The sequence below is a fragment of the Chelonoidis abingdonii genome, chromosome 2 (assembly GCF_003597395.2).
Source record: "Chelonoidis abingdonii isolate Lonesome George chromosome 2, CheloAbing_2.0, whole genome shotgun sequence".
NCBI lineage: Eukaryota > Metazoa > Chordata > Testudines > Testudinidae > Chelonoidis > Chelonoidis abingdonii.
The window spans coordinates 100,589,478-100,607,425 of record NC_133770.1 but is presented as its reverse complement, the minus strand read 5'-3'; the positions used below and the strand labels follow the sequence as shown (position 1 = coordinate 100,607,425).

The window sequence follows — 17,948 nt, the reverse complement described above, 5'->3', positions numbered from 1 at the left end:
ATTTTCAGCTCCTCCTCAAAATTCTCTTCTACTTAACCAAAATCGCAGCAATTTATCTTATTAGCAGGCAGGAGGGACATTCTGTCTCCTGTGAGGCTGCTATCAAAGATACTAGATTAGCTGCTAGAATTGAAGGGAAACACAGAGTTTAAAAGGCAGCAACCTGTGTTGCAGTCCAGAAAATAAATTCCAACCTGCCAAATACAATAAGAGGAAAGAATTACTCTAAGTTTTAAAAAGGTTAAGTAGATGTAGTGCTCACGAAAAGTGCTGGACTGATAAACACAGGCAGCTCACTTCCAGGGTTATCTACAGCACACTGCCTATCTCCCTCATGCTGCTAGTCAATATCTCACACTTTCCCTCCAGTGACCTCTACTAGCAGAGAGTGTAGTTCCATTTATTTAGCCCCTGGTCTCTCTATTGAGATTGCTAATGAGCAAAGAGTGCTGAAATTTTTTTAAAGTTTGCTTTACCCTGCAGCCAAGTTAAACTGAAGAGTGTAATATTCTATCACGGTCACATAAAGTTTGTCTAGACTAGGATTTAAATTGTGATGTTAGCACACGCTAAACTGGTTGGGTTAAAAGCATAGGCTCTCCCCAAGGCAATATACCTTCTCTACCCTAGGCCTTTAATACATGTTAATTAGTACAGCCTGGATGCACAAAAGGAGTTAGACACCTAAGTGCCAGTTTTAGGCTCCACTGCAATGCATAAAACCCTGCAGGCACTTAAACTTACTCGGAGCCCATGTTTCTGCAGTAAAAATTCACTGGACATTTATGTTTCTGCCTCTGGACACATGCACTACAGCCTCCCTCCGTGTGTTTCTGGGCACCTATCTCCTGCCTAAGCCTCATTAATTCACAGACCAGGGGAAGATAGTATTCAACTTTCTAAGTTCCGTGTGGGACCAGATGCAGTAGGCAAGCTCAGAGGGCACAAAAAAACAGCCCAGAGAGGGTTGGAGGAGGATGAAAATCACTTCCCTCGCTAACTTTCAGCTTAGTGGCCATAGTGCTCATTGTGGAAGAGCTCTGGTTCAAGACTCCCTCTGCCAGTGGGGAGAAGCAATTTGAACAGGAATCTGCCACCTCGGGTGAGGGCTCTAACCTTTGGACTTCAGGATATTATGATGGGAGACTCCCTCAATCTCTCTTGCTTAAGATGGAACACTGTGGATAAATAATTAAGCAAGTGGCACAGGGGCACTGGCCCAAATGACTCTTGAGAGCGAGGAGTACAAGCATGAAAATAGCAGAGAATCCTGTGGCACCTTATAGACTAACAGAGGTTTTGGAGCGTGAGCTTTCGTGGGTGAATACCCACTTCGTCAGACGCAGGTAGTGGAAATTTCCAGGGGCAGGTATATATATGCTAGCAAGCAAGCTAGAGATAACGAGGTTAGTTCAGTCAGGGAGGGTGAGGCCCTGTTCTAGCAGTAGAGGTGTGAAAACCAAGGGAGGAGAAACTGGTTCTGTAATTGGCAAGCCATTCACAGTCTTTGTTGAGTCCAGAGCTGATAGTGTCAAATTTGCAAATGAACTGAAGCTCAGCAGTTTCTCTTTGAAGTCTGGTCCTGAAGTTTTTTTGCTGCAGGATAGCCACCTTAAGGTCTGCTATAGTGTGGCCAGGGAGGTTGAAGTGCTCTCCTACAGGTTTTTGTATATTGCCATTCCTGATATCTGATTTGTGTCCATTTATCCTTTTCCGTAGTGACTGTCCAGTTTGGCCGATGTAGGTTTTCGATATAGGGTGGTGTAAATGTGACCTATATCGAAAACCTACCGACCGCTATGCCTACCTTCATGCCTCCAGCTTCCATCCCGGGCACATCACACGATCCATTGTCTACAGCCAAGCACTGAGGTACAACCGCATCTGCTCTAACCCCTCAGACAGAGACCAACACCTACAAAATCTCCACCAAGCATTCTCAAAACTACAATACCCGCACGAGGAAATTAGGAAACAGATCAACAGAGCCAGACGTGTACCCAGAAGCCTCCTACTGCAAGACAAACCCAAGAAAGAAACCAACAGGACTCCACTGGCCATCACATACAGCCCCCAGCTAAAACCCCTCCAACGCATCATCAGGGATCTACAACCCATCCTGGACAATGATCCCACACTTTCACAGGTCTTGGGTGGCAGGCCAATCCTTGCCCACAGACAACCTGCCAACCTGAAACGTATTCTCACCAGCAACTGCACACCGTACCATAGTAACTCTAGCTCAGGAACCAATCCATGCAACAAACCTCGATGCCAACTCTGCCCACATATCTACACCAGCGACACCATCACAGGACCTAACCAGATCAGCCACACCATCACCGGTTCATTCACCTGCACGTCCACCAATGTAATATACGCCATCATATGCCAGCAATGCCCCTCTGCTATGTACATCGGCCAAACTGGACAGTCACTACGGAAAAGGATAAATGGACACAAATCAGATATCAGGAATGGCAATATACAAAAACCTGTAGGAGAGCACTTCAACCTCCCTGGCCACACTATAGCAGACCTTAAGGTGGCCATCCTGCAGCAAAAAAACTTCAGGACCAGACTTCAAAGAGAAACTGCTGAGCTTCAGTTCATCTGCAAATTTGACACCATCAGCTCTGGACTAAACAAAGACTGTGAATGGCTTGCCAATTACAGAACCAGTTTCTCCTCCCTTGGTTTTCACACCTCTACTGCTAGAACAGGGCCTCACCCTCCCTGACTGAACTAACCTCGTTATCTCTAGCTTGCTTGCTAGCATATATATACCTGCCCCTGGAAATTTCCACTACCTGCGTCTGACGAAGTGGGTATTCACCCACGAAAGCTCACGCTCCAAAACCTCTGTTAGTCTATAAGGTGCCACAGGATTCTCTGCTGCTTTCACAGATCCAGACTAACACGGCTACCCCTCTGATACTTGACAAGCATGAAAATGACTCTTCAGCCTGGTCATTAGAACGCTTGCCTGGGAGGTAGAGATCCATGGTCCTATCCCCCCTTACTCTAATCTCCCTTTTCTTATTGATCCAGAGTGCAATAGCTTCAACAGGAGAGACTGTTGTGTATTTCCCCAATGTACAGTCTGGACTGTCGAACAGCTGTCTCCACTCAATTCTCCAATCTAGGGTGCCGTTTACACTGCTTTGCTGCGAGAACAGCTACTCCTGGCCAGTTCTCACACAGCCTCCAGCACACAAAAAAAATCACTCTCAGCTGAATTACATGAATGCTCTGGCCAGCCACTCATGCAGGGTGACATACAGCAAATTTCTAGTCCCAGACCTTCCCCCAGAAATTTTCCTCTTGTACTGCGCAGCTCCTTCCTGGACAATACAAGCTCATAGAAAGTCCATCATTCCATCAATGGAAAATGATATGCACAAGCCTTGCTATCTCACATGGAGGTTCTCAAACACTTCAGTCCAAACATACTGGGTTAGGTAAAGCAAGTTTATTAACTACAGAAAGATATATTTTAAGTGATTACAAGTAATGAGACATAAAAATCAGAGTTGGTTACAAAGAAAATAAAAGATAAAATGCAGACTGATATCTAACTTAGCAAGCTAAATGGATTCAAAGCTAAGGATTTTTTTCACAATATGCTCTTTAGTCTTTACTGGCTGGAAGCCTCCAGTCAAGGAACCCTCCCCCAGTTCAGTGTTTCTTCAGACATTGCTGCTGCTGTGAGCAGAGAACAGTGGGAGAAAGAGGTCATTTGCATTGTGTGTGTGTTCTCTATCCTTATACCATTCACCCCTCTTTGAGGATTATCTCCAGCTGGGGTTCATGTAACATTCAGTCTGTTTACATGGGAACCCCCAGTTCTATTTCCAATATGTACAGTTCTTGCTTACAATCTTCTTCCTGCTGAAGAATGGCCATTTAAATAGGTGATTGTCCAATAGGTTATGCTGACCTAGCTGAGGTGCTGGCTAAGGAACTGGTTTGGGCTGCTTGTCTAAGCATGGAACATGTCACAGCAATGTAATACAGTAGAATCTTATACATTTACATTACCATGTTGTCACACATTTATCAGGACAATAATGTTCAGAAGATTATGAGTTTTCAAATGATACCTCACAAGTCATACTTTGTATATCATTTATCATGGTATTGTAAAAAGGATGAACATAGGGGTACTGTCTGTCACAATTGTATTTTTAAAAATCATTAACCCACTAACAAAAGATTATAAAACAAATACGTGGGTTTGTTTTATCTCTATTTTATTTTTCCAGCCCAGTTGGTGTATTTTTAAAGTAACATACTGCTCGTGTTTAAAATAATTTAAAAGTGTGATTTAACGTTGTAATTCACATCTGCTAAAAATAACACAAGCTTTAATGTTGCACATAAATTCTAAGTCCTAATAATCAAGTATCTGAGTTAATGAGCATTCCATCCTCACTCTTATGGGAATGAAATACTTCCCAAACTGTTGCTATTTTTGTATTGAAGAGAGATAATGACTCAATGTTGGGTTTTTGTGCACTGAGGCTCTATTTTTTTTATCTCATATTGTTGCTGAAACCCATCTGCTTTAGCTAGGCCACCTGCTTCTGAAATAATCCCTCACCACACATACTTGATATAGGCCCTGCGCCAGTGGAGCACTTAAGTGCATTCTTAACTTCCAGCATGTGAATAGTCTACACTGACCAGTAAACCACATTTAGCATCATATCACCTAACATGATTGTTGACATCAATGTGCAGACATGGTAAAATTTCATTGTCTAGCAGGCCTATGCACTGAACATAAGACAGAACCTTTTATCCATAGGCTGTTGCCATTAGCTTGAATGCACCTCAAGTTGGTAATGACTGAAATCCATTATTTTGTGCTAGTTGTGTTATATTCAATAAGATTAAGTTGATGGTTTCAGTCTAATTCTTTGTCTTTTTTTAAAATCACAAAACCCACACATATCTACTGTGGTAGGCACCTGTCAGCATAATTACTACAGTCCCTTGGTGGTCAACCTCATCAGAAAGGCCAAGCACAGAATGGGTTTTATTGTCTCCCCTCTCAAGCAGATCTCTCCAGAAGAATATGGATGGAGTGGCACTGAGGAGTTTTCTTCTGTCACTGCCCAGGCTATACCTCATCATTTGACATCACTGGAGACTGAAATCCTCTGTTTATATAATGAATTCATCAACATCAATTATCAGTTCAGTAATCACATTCAACACTGCAAAGAGAGGGAGATTTGGAGCCCACTAAGGGCTTGTCTGGACAGAGTATGGGTGGGGCAAACTGTGCCGTAAATCTATTGCACACCAGCATACCACACATCCTAGCTGTCTGCGTGGACCCAGCCACCACCCACTAAAAGTTTCTTAGTGTGAATGGACTGATTCCTGTTTGAAATAGGAATACATCAATGCACACTGGCCAACCTTTACTGCATGACAGCAGGGTCCACATGACAATTAGTACATGGCCCATCAGAGCACTGTTAGATTTACATCCCAGCTTGCCACGGACTAACTTACCAGTTAGACAAGCCCTTGGTCATACATCTTTGCTACAAATACAGTTTTGGCTCATAACTGTCAGTAAATTTTAATAACTACTTTTATACTGAAGGATCCACAACCTGACCTAGGTAAGGAAATAAATGGTAGAGAGATGTCTCCCAAAACAATTACAGTGCTAAAATACTGATGAACTACTTAATGTTGATTAGACCAGGAAGCCATGTCATTTTACTTCCCTCACCCCACTTTGGTTTTTTGGTTTGCACCACTCATAAGAGCACACTGTAAAATCAGTTCTGTTTATTTAGAGTTGTTAACTGTTTTTAGGGCTTTCGTGCTTTTAGAACCCAATCCAGTGCCAATGGGAGTATTTCCATTGACTTCAGTAGGCATTAGATTGAGTGCTCAGGCTTTTGTAGGTAGAACAAAAATAACTTAACAGCGGTCAACAGTATTAGTTATTTCCAGAACAACAAAATGGCAAACATCCACTAGTTTCTTACTGTCAAAGGGTCACCATCAGTTTGTATGGTGGCTACTAGCTGAGTCTAGTTTCATGCACAGTGTTCCCAAACTTGTTCTATGAAGTGTTGCTCAACTAGCCACAAGACACCATTCTGTCACTCTTGTCAACTCATAATCAGGAGAAAGTCAGATGCAATCAATCAAGTGTAATGTTCCACCTGGCATGAACTTTAGCAGACATATTTATACCACAAATTTGCTTGCAGAGTCTCTATTCACTCTGTCTGGGTGTTACAAGGAAAAAAATTTGAAGTTGGGCTGCACCATTACTGGAACTCAAAAATGTCACTTATATTCAAATCCCAGATAGGTGAAAGTTTCTGCAAAAGAATTACTGCCTCAAAAAATCTGGGCTGCTTTGCAAAGACAAAGACTGTTTCCTCTTTGGAGAGTTGCTTAGTTCTACATGAGAGCTAATTGCCGTCAAGATCCTTAGGTTTCAGGAAGCTGCAAACATATGTGATAATGAAGCATTATCATTAATTGCCTAGCAAGTAATGTGTCACCAACAACTACAGTCAGTCCCAGGCAGAAAAGAATAGCATGCAAGTCATTGTTCTTTTCCGCCCTCTGTGATTATTAGCTTCCATAGTGACATTAGTCATTACCTCTCGCAGAACCACGATTATTTCACTTAACTGTTGAAGTTTACAGCAAAAACGTTACTCTGTTGAAAAGGGTCAGAAATCTCATTTTGCATAAGTGACACAGAGCAAGACAAAGGGCTCATTGTACAGAATAATGCGCTGCTGGGATGCTGTCATGACATAGTCATAATGTAGCACCACTGTGTGAGAACCCAAATCCTGTGCATTACCAACTTCCCAGAGGAGCTGTGAGGCCATATCTGAGGAACCAGCTCTTCTATGCTTGGTACCATTCAAGACGGAGGAAAGACTACAGGCTAATAGTGCTTCTTTACAATGATTTGATTATTTTTATAAGTTTTAATCTTGTGTTATTCAATTTTTTAACCTAGTACACCATCATATAACCATCTTTATTATTTTCTGTGTTTTCAATTTTAACTTTTTAATCTGTTTTAGTAATAAAACTGAAACTAATTGCTAATATTCTGTCCTTTAGCCAAGGAACCCTGAGAAATGTGTATGGGCAATTGGATAACAGCTCTGGTCAAAAGGATTAACCAATACTCCGGATCTTGCGGGTTGTTTCCACTAGATGCAGAAACTGATGGTAGAGTCAGGTATTTCTTTGATACAATCCTGTTTATTTACAAACAACGTATATAAAGTCCTGTTTCCCTGAACAGAGTAGAAATCAGACAAGAGGAGACAGTTTCTTAGCTCACAATTCCAAGCCCTATTACAGCCAGCACTCTGCTTACAAGTTCTCTCAGCTTTTTCTCAGGATCATGCTCTAAGTGCTTCTCTAACTCTATGGTGCCACTTTATTGCCTTTTTTGTCTTCCTCTGTAGAGTTTCTGGCATACACGCTCCCTCCTTCACATTCTTCCCCTCTTCTCAACACTCTCCAGCCCCCTGCATTTGCACTCTGTCCACATAGCTGAGCTCTTCATGTGTGACCTGTGCTTGTGTAACACCAACAGACCCCAGTGGTCAGTGGATAGGATCAAACCTGGGACCTCTGGAGCTAAATGAATGAGCCTCTACTGCATCAGGGCCAGCTCCAGGCACCAGTGTAGGAAGCTGGTGCTTGGGGCGGCCAATTCAAAGGGGCGGCACTCTGTCCGGTATCGGGGCGGCACGTCCGGGTCTTCAGCAGGAATTCAGTGGCGGGTCCCTCATTCCCTCTCTTCCTCTTTGAGCTGTAGCCGAATAACCACCAAAGAGGAAGAGAGGCGTGACTGAGCTGCCACCAAAGTGCTACTGCTTTTTTTTATTGTTTTGCCACTTGGGGCAGCAGAAACGCTGGAGCCAGCCCTGTACTGTACATCATCTTTGTTTTGTCTGGGGTCAGCTGTGGCCAGCTGGTGTTCAGCCACATGCTGATTACTGTTAAGCACTAAGAACACTTTGGGATGGTGCAGTATACATCTGGTGGCATGGAAACATAATTGATTGTCACCCATGTACATCTGGCATTTCAGCTGGTGTTGTCCCTCTAATGGTTTCAAAGAGACATTCAGTAAGTTTGGAGAAAAAATTCAATGCTTGCTGCTTCTTGTTTTGTAATGTGCTTCTCATTTTCCCCACAGGAGAAATGTTTATATTCAGCCTGTTGATCTAGTTCAGGATATGGGCAGCTGTGTGCACTGAGATGGGAATTACCCATTTTGAAACCACAGGGAACAGAATTTGGCCTGTAGAACCTTTGCTGCTAGAGAGGATGCGGAGATAGAAAGAACCAGGACACTGTGTTCTGAGAAACATCTTTCTACTTCCAACTCAGTAAATTTGATCTGGAAATCCATAAGACACAGCTTTGTCTTAACCTTTTTTCTCCTCAGGCTTAAAGGAAGATGCAGTCTTGATTTCCACTCCATCATTATGGACAAGTGTCTACTTCTGGACTTTGATAGGATGCCTTATGAGAGTCACCACCAAGTCTGCCTCTTCCACAAGCAGAGATAAAATCCTCCACCAAGTCCACACCTTGACCAGCTGCTTGGGGGTGTCTTTACTGAACCTGGACACAAATTTAGTCGTTCATGGTGCAAAGGAACTATTCCAGCATCAAAACTTCCATAATGTGATCTACTCACCTATTCTCAAGATGGATCAACATTATTATTACTCTTTGAGATGCAGATACTGCCCCAAAAGCCATTCACAAGGCACACCAGTATAAGATCTGCTAATGCTCTTGATTTAAATTCCATTTCCAAGATTTCAGTAATAAATTTAGTCACAAGACTCCTGTACTGCTCAGTTCAAATTCAGGTTAGCAACAGACATCCACTATGTACTTAGAGGCCACCAAATACTGTGGGTCCATAGTTTTTTGTCCCTCACAGCTCTGACCCAACAATATATGCAGCCTGCAGTAGCTGGTGATAGCACAAGGAGGTATTTAGACTGGTTCCACTTCATACCAAACCAAAAGAAGTTTCAGGGTTTTTTTTCTTTTAAACTTCACTGCTTTCCTCTTAAGCTGCAATAGTTGCTACATGCTCTAGTTTATTAGCTCTACTGACTAAAGGGACATTCCATAGATTAACAATAGGAAAACCTGCTTCTTGCATTTTGCCAGATGCCTGTCGCAGAAGTTGCAAATTATTTTCTAATGACTCACCGGAGATGACACCATCCAAAGAATGCTGCTACAAAACTTTCACAGTCCCACAGGGTTTGGTTCATGAAATGCTGCACAGACACAAACCACTAGGCATTCAGGTAGATTGAAACAAACTGTAGGAGTCTGGCATACAGTTTACTCCTGGCTTCCCTTGGTTAGTATCAACTATCAATATCCTTTACTCATATATAATGTAGTTACACAAGGTAGTGACTAAAACTGGTACTTCGTTTAATTTCCATCACCCAGCCCATCTTTGGGAACAAAGTCTTGTCTACAGTGGGATCTTTGACTGTTTCATTAGATGTTTTTGCTCAGACTGGAGCACAAACAGCTCAGAGTGTCTGAATTGATTTAAGATTTTGCCCTGTTCATGTGAAGGCTTGAGCTATGTCTATGCTACACATTATTTTGGTATAATTTATGTCGCTCAGGGGTATGAATAATCCACCCTAAGTTATACAGACCTAAGCGCCATTGTTAGACAACTTTATGTTGCTGGGAAAGCTTTTCTCACTGACATAGCTATCACCTTTCGCAGAGGCAGGACCTATTAAGCTGCCAGGAAAGCTTTCTCCTCTCGGCTTAGAGCATCTTCACCAGAAGTGCGGCATTGGTGCAGCTGCACCACTGTAAATGATGTAGCTCAAAACTGAGACATGTCTAGTGGGCTGTCATCTTCTCAGCTCCCTCAGCTGCTAAGTCCCTGTGTCTCTCCCAACACATGTACTAAGAGATCCCAACTCTCTTCTTATACACTATTGCCTATGCACCTATTGCCCAGATACTCCAGTCACCTTGACAAATACTTCCTTTGGATACTTATCTCCATGTGCATGCACCACACTGCCTACAATATAAGGGCAAACCATACACTTTTCCATTGCTTCTGTCATAAATATAAAGGGAAGGGTAACAACCTGTATATATGTAGTAACATAAAATCCCTCCTGGCCAGAGGTACAGAATCACTTACCTGTAAGGGGTTAATCAGTTCAATTAACCTAGTTGGTACCTGACCAGAAGGACCAATGGGGAAAGAAGATACTTTCAAATCAGGGGAGGGGGCAGGTTTTGTTGGTGCTCTTTTTGTTGGTTCCCTCTCGGGACAAAGAGAGAGACCAAGCAGGTAAACCAGCTCCTAACAAGATCCTAAAATGATACATCTAAATTTACAGAAATTGTAAGTAATAGCAAGGAAATGCGTTAGATTATCTTTTGTTTTAGCTTGTGAATTTTCCCTATGCTAAGAGGTAAGTTTATTCCTATTTTGTAACTGGGAAGCAGAGTCAGAGGGAATCCTCTGTGTTTTAAATCTTTTGATTTACCCTGTAAAGTTATTTTCCATCCTGATTTTGCAGGTATGATTCTTTTACTTTTTTAAAAATAAAATTCTTCTTCTAAGAACGTGATTGATTTTCAGTATCCTAAAAACCAGGGATTTGGTCTGTGCTCATTTTGTTAACCTATTGGTTGGCATATTATTCTCAAGCCCCCCCAAGAAAGGGAGCGAAGGGACTTGAGGGGATATTTTTTGGGGGGGAGGATAGGGCTTCAAGTAGCCCCTCCCTGAATGTTTGTTTAAATCACTTTGAGGTGGCAGCAATACCATCCAAGGACAAGGAAAGGAATTTGTTCCTTGGGGAAGTTTTTAACCTAAGCTGGTGAAATATAAGCTTAGGGGGTCTTTCATGTGGGTCCCCACATCTATACCCCAGAGTTCAGAGTGGGGAGGGAACCCTGACAGCTTCTCTAGATCACTTTACTATATTTTCATCATATAAAGAAGTTCAGGTCAATGCTACATTATGTTAAAAGAGTAATTGTTTGGAAAAATTGTAACAAACCCCTTGTCCCTCATAGGCGTAGGCTTGCACTGATGTGAGCAGCGGTGTGCAGAAACTGGATAGAGTCAGGCCATATCTATAGGTACAGCACTGCAGCTGCACCAATCCAGTTGTGCCACTGCAGTGTTTCTGGTGAAGCCGCTCTATGCTGCTGGCAGAGAGCTCTCCTGTCAATGTAAAAAAATGCCCACACATCTCCATGAGCGGCAGAAGCTACTTCGGTGGAAGAAGCTCTTCCATCAACACAGCACTGTGCACACAAGCACTTATGTTGGTGTAACTTATATTGCTCAAGGGAGGGGTTTATTCACAACCCCGAGCGGCATAAAAGTTATGCCGACATAGGTTGTAGTGTAGACACAGCCTCAGTCTCTGTGACAATGCAACACAGTCCCTAGAGGCAAGTTCTGTAGGGACTCCAACTATTTAAGCTAGTTGGGCAGGTAGGTTCATGCAGGAATTAAATGTACCCAGACAGAGAGAGCTTTACTCGCAGTCTGTCAGAGAGATCAGACACAGGTTAGAGGGAATGCTGGGTAGTTCAATTAAAAGACATACTGAACAGCAGATACCTTTATTAGCATAGAACCCATTTTGAACGCTCATGATAATTAGAGATCCCAGACTCTCTCCTCTGCAGGCTGGAACTTGAACCCATACCTGCTACAGTCCTGAGGGAGAGCTTTCCACTCCTTTGGCCAATGATCATGGATGAGACCTAACCCAACCTCCTGATTAACTCAGCTTATTGACTGAGTTTCCCACATACATCCTCACAGAGCTCCCTTTTCAGGCTGTTTTTCCTGGTCCATTTAAGAATGGTTCTGTACACAGGACTAACTCAGATCTCACCTTCCTTTGCCTGGATCCCCAGAGCTGCCTCCTCTCCCTTCAAACCTAAGCCGATTCTCTCTCACAGGCCTTTCATTCTTTGGGACAGATCCCAGGAGCTTCCTCAGCAGAGAAGCTGCTTCATGGGCCTGTCCGTCTTCCTATCTCTCATTCTATTCCCCTCTGTGATCTGTTGGGAAAGTAGAAGGGACACAGAGCTATCCATCAATTCATTAGTCTCTGATGAATCCTAATCTTGTAGCAGCTCATCCTGCTGCTGCAGAAACAGTATCAGCCCTTTCAAAATCCATTACAATATTTCCATTATTAGGTTCTCCATAGACAAATTGGATAAATTTCCCTTCCACACTCATCTCCTCAAATATCCTCTCTTTCAGGATTGCCTAGAGGGAAGAGAATTAGTTCACAAGACAAAAGATTCCTCTGGGGGAAAAGAAACCATTTTGAGAAGAAAAGAACAAGAGGTACTACCACACGAAGTACGCCAAATACTCCATTGAAACATCACCTTCTATTGAGTTTTTGATATAATTAGTTCCCCCCTAGGTCTATTTTAGTGTGGATAATAAAACAAACTGAAAAGAAGTGCGGAGACAAACCCTTGTCAGAGAATATAGCATAAGCAAACTGGATAATCAAAATTTATTAAACCTCCATCCAGCAGAACATATCAGCATGCAAGGTGTCTTGTTGCCTGATGGGAATAGTTATGCTTAAAGTTAAGCATGTGCAAACATTCTTTGCTGAATTTGGGCCTTAACCTTACAGAGTTTTGGATTATATTCTCCTTTACATTCTTACATATAACTTTTGGGCATCACATTGCATAGATGAAAGCTGCCAGTGAATGGTATGAACTTAACTGAATCTTTATTAATAACTAAAAACAATATATAATATTCTAATGTATCCCACCACTAAAAAAAGACAAAATCTTGAAAAAGAAATCTCTAATTTCTGCTTTTAAAACACTGCAAAGAAATGCATCAAGAACTGGAAAATACATTATATAACTCATCTTCCTCATGGTCCAGTATGGCACAAGGATAAGAATATCAAGCCTCATGTCAGTCCTTATGAATTGAAGAACTTCACTTATGTTACCTTTTTAACCAAAAAGAACAAGCTTATGTTAAATTTTTAACTGAAAAAAGATTTTAAAAAAAGACTCTAATGCTTCAACAGAACTATATTACCAAGCTAATCCGATCCTCCAAAATACTTAAAAATAAATACCTCCTTCTAACAAGTGACCCAGTTAACAATAATTAATCATTATAAATATTATATCATGTTTTTCATAGATTCTAGGACTGGAAGGGACCTCGAGAGGCCATCAAGTCCAGTTCCCTGCCCTCATGGCAGGACCAAATACTGTCTAGACCATCCCTGATAGACATTTATCTAACCTACTCTTAAATATCTTCAGAGATGGAGATTCCACAACCTCCCTAAGCAATTTATTTCTGTGTTTAACCACCCTGACAGTTAGGAACTTTTTCCTAATGTTTAACCTAAACCTCCCTTGCTGCAGTTTAAGCCCATTGCTTGTTCTATCATTAGAGGCTAAGGTGAACAAGTTTGCTCCCTCCTCCTGATGACACCCTTTTAGCTACCTGAAAATTGCTATCATGTCCCCTCTCAGACTTCTCTTTTCCAAACTAAACAGACCCAATTCTTTCAGCCTTCCTTCATAGGTCATGTTCTCTAGACCGTTAATCATTCTTGTTGCTCCTCTCTGGACCCTCTCCAATTTCTCCACATCTTTCTTGAAATGCAGTGCCCAGAACTGGACACAATACTCCAGTTGAGGCCTAACCAGCACAGAGTAGAGTGGAAGAATGACTTCTCGTCTCTTGCTCACAACATACCTGTTAAACTACAATAGCAGCATACACTTTTTAAAAGCATACAACTTATACCAAAAATTAATTCTCTCTCTGACAACGAAACCGAGAACAAAATCATATTTCACTTGTCAGGCAACAACTATCTCCTGTATAGTTTGGTTATATTAATTGTTTGTGGGTTGGTGATTTTGTTTTGTTTTGTGGAGATGTAGGAACAAACCTTTCATGGAATTACTGGAGAAATATACTGCCAGACACACAAGAAACTGCTCTTTGTTCAAACCACTTTCTGCGTAAAAAGAAAACAGGTTACTAAGGCAACTTGTGACCAAACAGAAAATCTTTTATACTGACAAAGGCCTCTCTTGGGAAGAAAACCAGCTGCCATACTGGAGTCAGAGAGGAATTTTCCAGATGTTATTCTTTTTCCCACTTAGTGGAGGGTTGTTTCCCTTTCTTCCCCCTTTCCCCCTTCTGTTTTTGTCTCTTTCTCAGGAAAAACGATGTTTCTAAATAAACATCACAATATGAACTCATGCACTCTCTGAGTCTTTTTTCAAAACAGTGTAAAATCCTAGGAACTGTACCCATAAAAAAACCCACTTTATTTACAAAGAGTCACAGTTACTACCTCATTTCTGACCATTCAAAACCACAAACATCTGGGTAAGCCATGACCACTACCCCCATGTAATATACCTCATAACAAAGCACCTGGAAGATCATGACATGGAAGGGTCTAACCAGCACAGATTCTGCAAAGGAAAATCATGTGTCAGTAATGTCTGAGGCTTTGTCTTCAGTAGGATCAAAGGTGCATCCTTATCACACAGCTTGTAAGGCAGTTAGTGGTTAAAATCCATTCCATTTATATTTATATTATTATGTGATTTAAACATGGTTTGTGGGATTATCAAAGTCTCCCATTAAGTGTATTTACATTTCCATCATGAAGGATTTCCCATGCAATGTGGACTCTGGCAGGTGCTAAATGTTTCACACAGTAATGAAGTGGTTAGTAAGGGTTGCACCAGGCTTTCAGGTAGAACATCATGAGGCTAACATGGGAACCAATGAAATCCTTGCTTAGTACCACCCATCTCTGTTTGCTTAGTCTTCTCAAGGAAGAAGAGATAGCAGACAAGCTGCGGGTGACATTTTCCTTCCTTCTACACAAAAGAAATCTCTGCACTGCAACCAAAGACATTACCCAAGGCAGCACAGCTAAAAATAGCAGTGAAGAGTGAAGACATGGCATCACTTGCATCAGCAAAGGTCGTCAAGCAAACCCAGAACTCCAGAGACATATTCTCACTCCTGGCCCACACTGCCGCCTGGTGCTGCTGCAACTTTAAAGCTATTTTTAGTCATGCTAGCTTGATTAAAGCTAGCCTGGGTATGTCTACTCAAGCTGCAACCACACCTTTGATTACAGCATAGGAATACCCGAAGAGTGTCTGCTGTTGTCTCTGAATCCAGAAGTACTAGAAGTCACGATATGTACATATGTACGTGTGCGTGTGTGTGTAAAGAGACAGACAGAAAGAGCAGTCTAACGAAGCTTCATGTGAAATATAATTTAACACTTCTAGAAGAAAAAAGAGGTATTTTATAAATGCTGTTGGCAAAAGAGAGCCTTTTATTGGGAAGAGGAGGGGAGAGGCAAAAGAGAGACAAGATCATTATTCCTAGGGTTATTATTTCACTCGTTTTAATTTTAACCAGCTCTTGGAGCCAGTATGTCTAGAATGACAGACAAAAGATGGAAGGCGAATAGAATGGGTTACCGTAGTCTATTTTTTGTCATGAAATATTTTCCAAAAATATAAATGTCAGTAAAACAGCCAAGCATAGACAACAAACACTGGCCCAGACAAACTTTCACCACCTGTAGAGCTAGTAAAACACATTGATGCTGCGTCTTGCACACAAAGTTTTGGGTGATTTTTAATGATTAGTTCTCTCTTTTTGGCTAGCCAACAAGCTGAGAGCTCATTTTTGCATGTGATTTTTACATGTAGCCAACTGAGCCTGGAGACCTTTGTCAAACCATTTGTATTTGTGCTCTGACAGTCATTTGGATAAACTTAAATAGTAAAAGGAGGAAGTGATTCTCCTTTTCAAATGCCATGAAGAATAGACAAGTACCCAATAGAAATCGGCATCAGTAGAGGTGAACGTTTGCTAAACAGGCAATCAAAGGAAAGCTGGTGACCAGTCCTTGGATTGTTTTCTTTTTTAAGAAGAGACTTTCAAGCTTCAGGGCAGAATGCATCCACAACTTGATGAGAGTTAGGAAGAAACTCCTGCTCTAGGCATGTTATGCCATAATTGTCCATTATGGGTTTCTTGCACCTTCCTCTGAATCATGTGTTACTGGCCACTGACAGAGAGTATAATTTGGTTTGCAAATCCCTATTATTACCAATGATTATGGACAAGAATGAAAGAATCAGCTGTTTCCTGAGGGGCTAGTTTGAATCTGCTGGCGGTTAGAACCTTTAAACTGAGCGTATTTGATCTGGAAGCCATGGAGGGACAATAAACATGGAAGCCTTTAATGCTATTTTCACAGTTACTTTTCAGAATGGAACCACACTTTTAAAAGGACTTCCTCATATTGCTTCTGATTATAGTTAGGGCTTTTGATTTTTGTTTTAATGGATAAACACTGATAAAACATCACCAATAAAAAATGAAACTGATGTTTATTCAATAAACACAGGAAAAACACTAGAAAATGATTATTTCTATCTGAGGGTTATCTACACAGAGCAATAATGCAGACTGTAGAGTATGATTTCTGAAGTGAACTAATCTGTTGCACACTAGATGGTCCATGTAGAGCCTGCTAGTGTGGACTAAGTGTGCTTTATCATAGTGCTATTTGAAACATTAAAGAGCACTAGGGAATATTATAAAGAGATTGCTCATCACAGTATATACTCCTGTAGCATGTCATATATATTACTAATTACAGTATATACAAAGAAAAAGCCCCAGAAACCCTGATTTTTGACATCATTATAAAACTCAAAAATTGCAAAAATATAATGCCAGCTTCTGAAAGGGAGACAAATGTATCCCTCCTTCTCTTCTCCTATATATTGCTGGCCTGCAGGATGCCATCAACCTATCTAAACCGTTTTTAGTTTCCTTTCCCACATCAGTCTCTTGGCTTGACTTATTTTCAGATGCCAGTTTCTTTAGGCTGCTGGCAAACAGTGGGGTTAATACTGTAGGTTGAGAGTTGTAAAAGAATAAATCTACTTTTCTTTTTGTTGAAAGCTACAAAACAAAAATCACCACTTATTCTCTATACCTTATGCACTTCCTAATGTTAAGTAAACTCGAAGCACAGTTATAGTCAAACCATAGGTGCTCCCTCTCTCGTTTGAAGTGTTTTCCATTATATACAAGGTTTACAGTTTGGTTCAATGGCTCTCAGCACCGCCCACTATAAAAATTGTTCCAGCACCTTTGAGTCAAAGTGATCTTGTAAAACTCCCATGGTGTGGTTTCATGCTCAGTATCTCTCAGAGACCAGATGAAGGTTACTAGCTTACCCTTGTTCTGTATTCAGAAGTTCTGCTGAAATCAGTCAGAGTTTTGTGCAAAGAGCAAAGTTGTGATACAACCCCACACATTCACTCAGTTTATTCTTAATAGTAAAGTAGCAACCAGCGGCCACAATTAGGGTCAGGGACCCATTGTGCTGGGCGCTGTACAACACAGAAAGAAATAGTCAAAGAACTTGCAGTCTAATTTAATGCAGAGAACGAAAGTGGATTTAACAAATAATCAGAGGGGATGCAAAACAGAAGATGAGGACAACAGTAACAGCAACATATGGTTACATAGACTGGCTATAGGCTAACTAAAACAGGTTAAAGTGTTTTAAAAGACAGATATATATAAACAAACATCAGAATTCCCTACAGGCCATCTGTTTAGTCATTATCAGTTGGTAATTTTCCTTAAATATCATGGCAGAAGTGGGTCTTGAGGAATTTGCTGGAGTACAAGATGGTGATTTTACGAACTAAATTGGGCAGGTTGTTTCATACATAAGGAGCAGCACGTAAGAAAGCACAAAAACTCTTGTGGGAGAAGGTGGATAAACAGGTGACAGAGACCGACATTG

The 17,948-nt window shown here is 41.3% G+C and overlaps 2 protein-coding genes across 3 annotated transcripts in view; one reads left to right on the top strand and one right to left on the bottom strand.

Moving 5' to 3' along the window:
• The window catches only part of VOPP1 (VOPP1 WW domain binding protein), a 201,796-nt gene that overhangs the window by 120,005 nt on the left and 63,843 nt on the right, over positions 1 to 17,948 (bottom strand). Inside the window, exons 1-2 of one of the 2 annotated variants that reach the window (XM_032793480.2) lie at positions 11,955 to 12,242; positions 9,253 to 9,323 (exon numbers count right to left, since the gene is read on the bottom strand). In XM_032793480.2, coding sequence (XP_032649371.1) covers positions 9,253 to 9,267 — 15 coding nt within the window. In that variant the 5' untranslated portion in view covers positions 9,268 to 9,323; positions 11,955 to 12,242. Of the gene's footprint in view, positions 1 to 9,252; positions 9,324 to 11,954; positions 12,243 to 17,948 lie in introns of those variants that run through there. The other variant, XM_032793479.2, reaches the window with a different exon arrangement.
• Positions 1 to 17,948, top strand: part of EGFR (epidermal growth factor receptor) — a 516,130-nt gene that overhangs the window by 497,859 nt on the left and 323 nt on the right. The gene's annotated exons all lie outside the window — the stretch shown is intronic.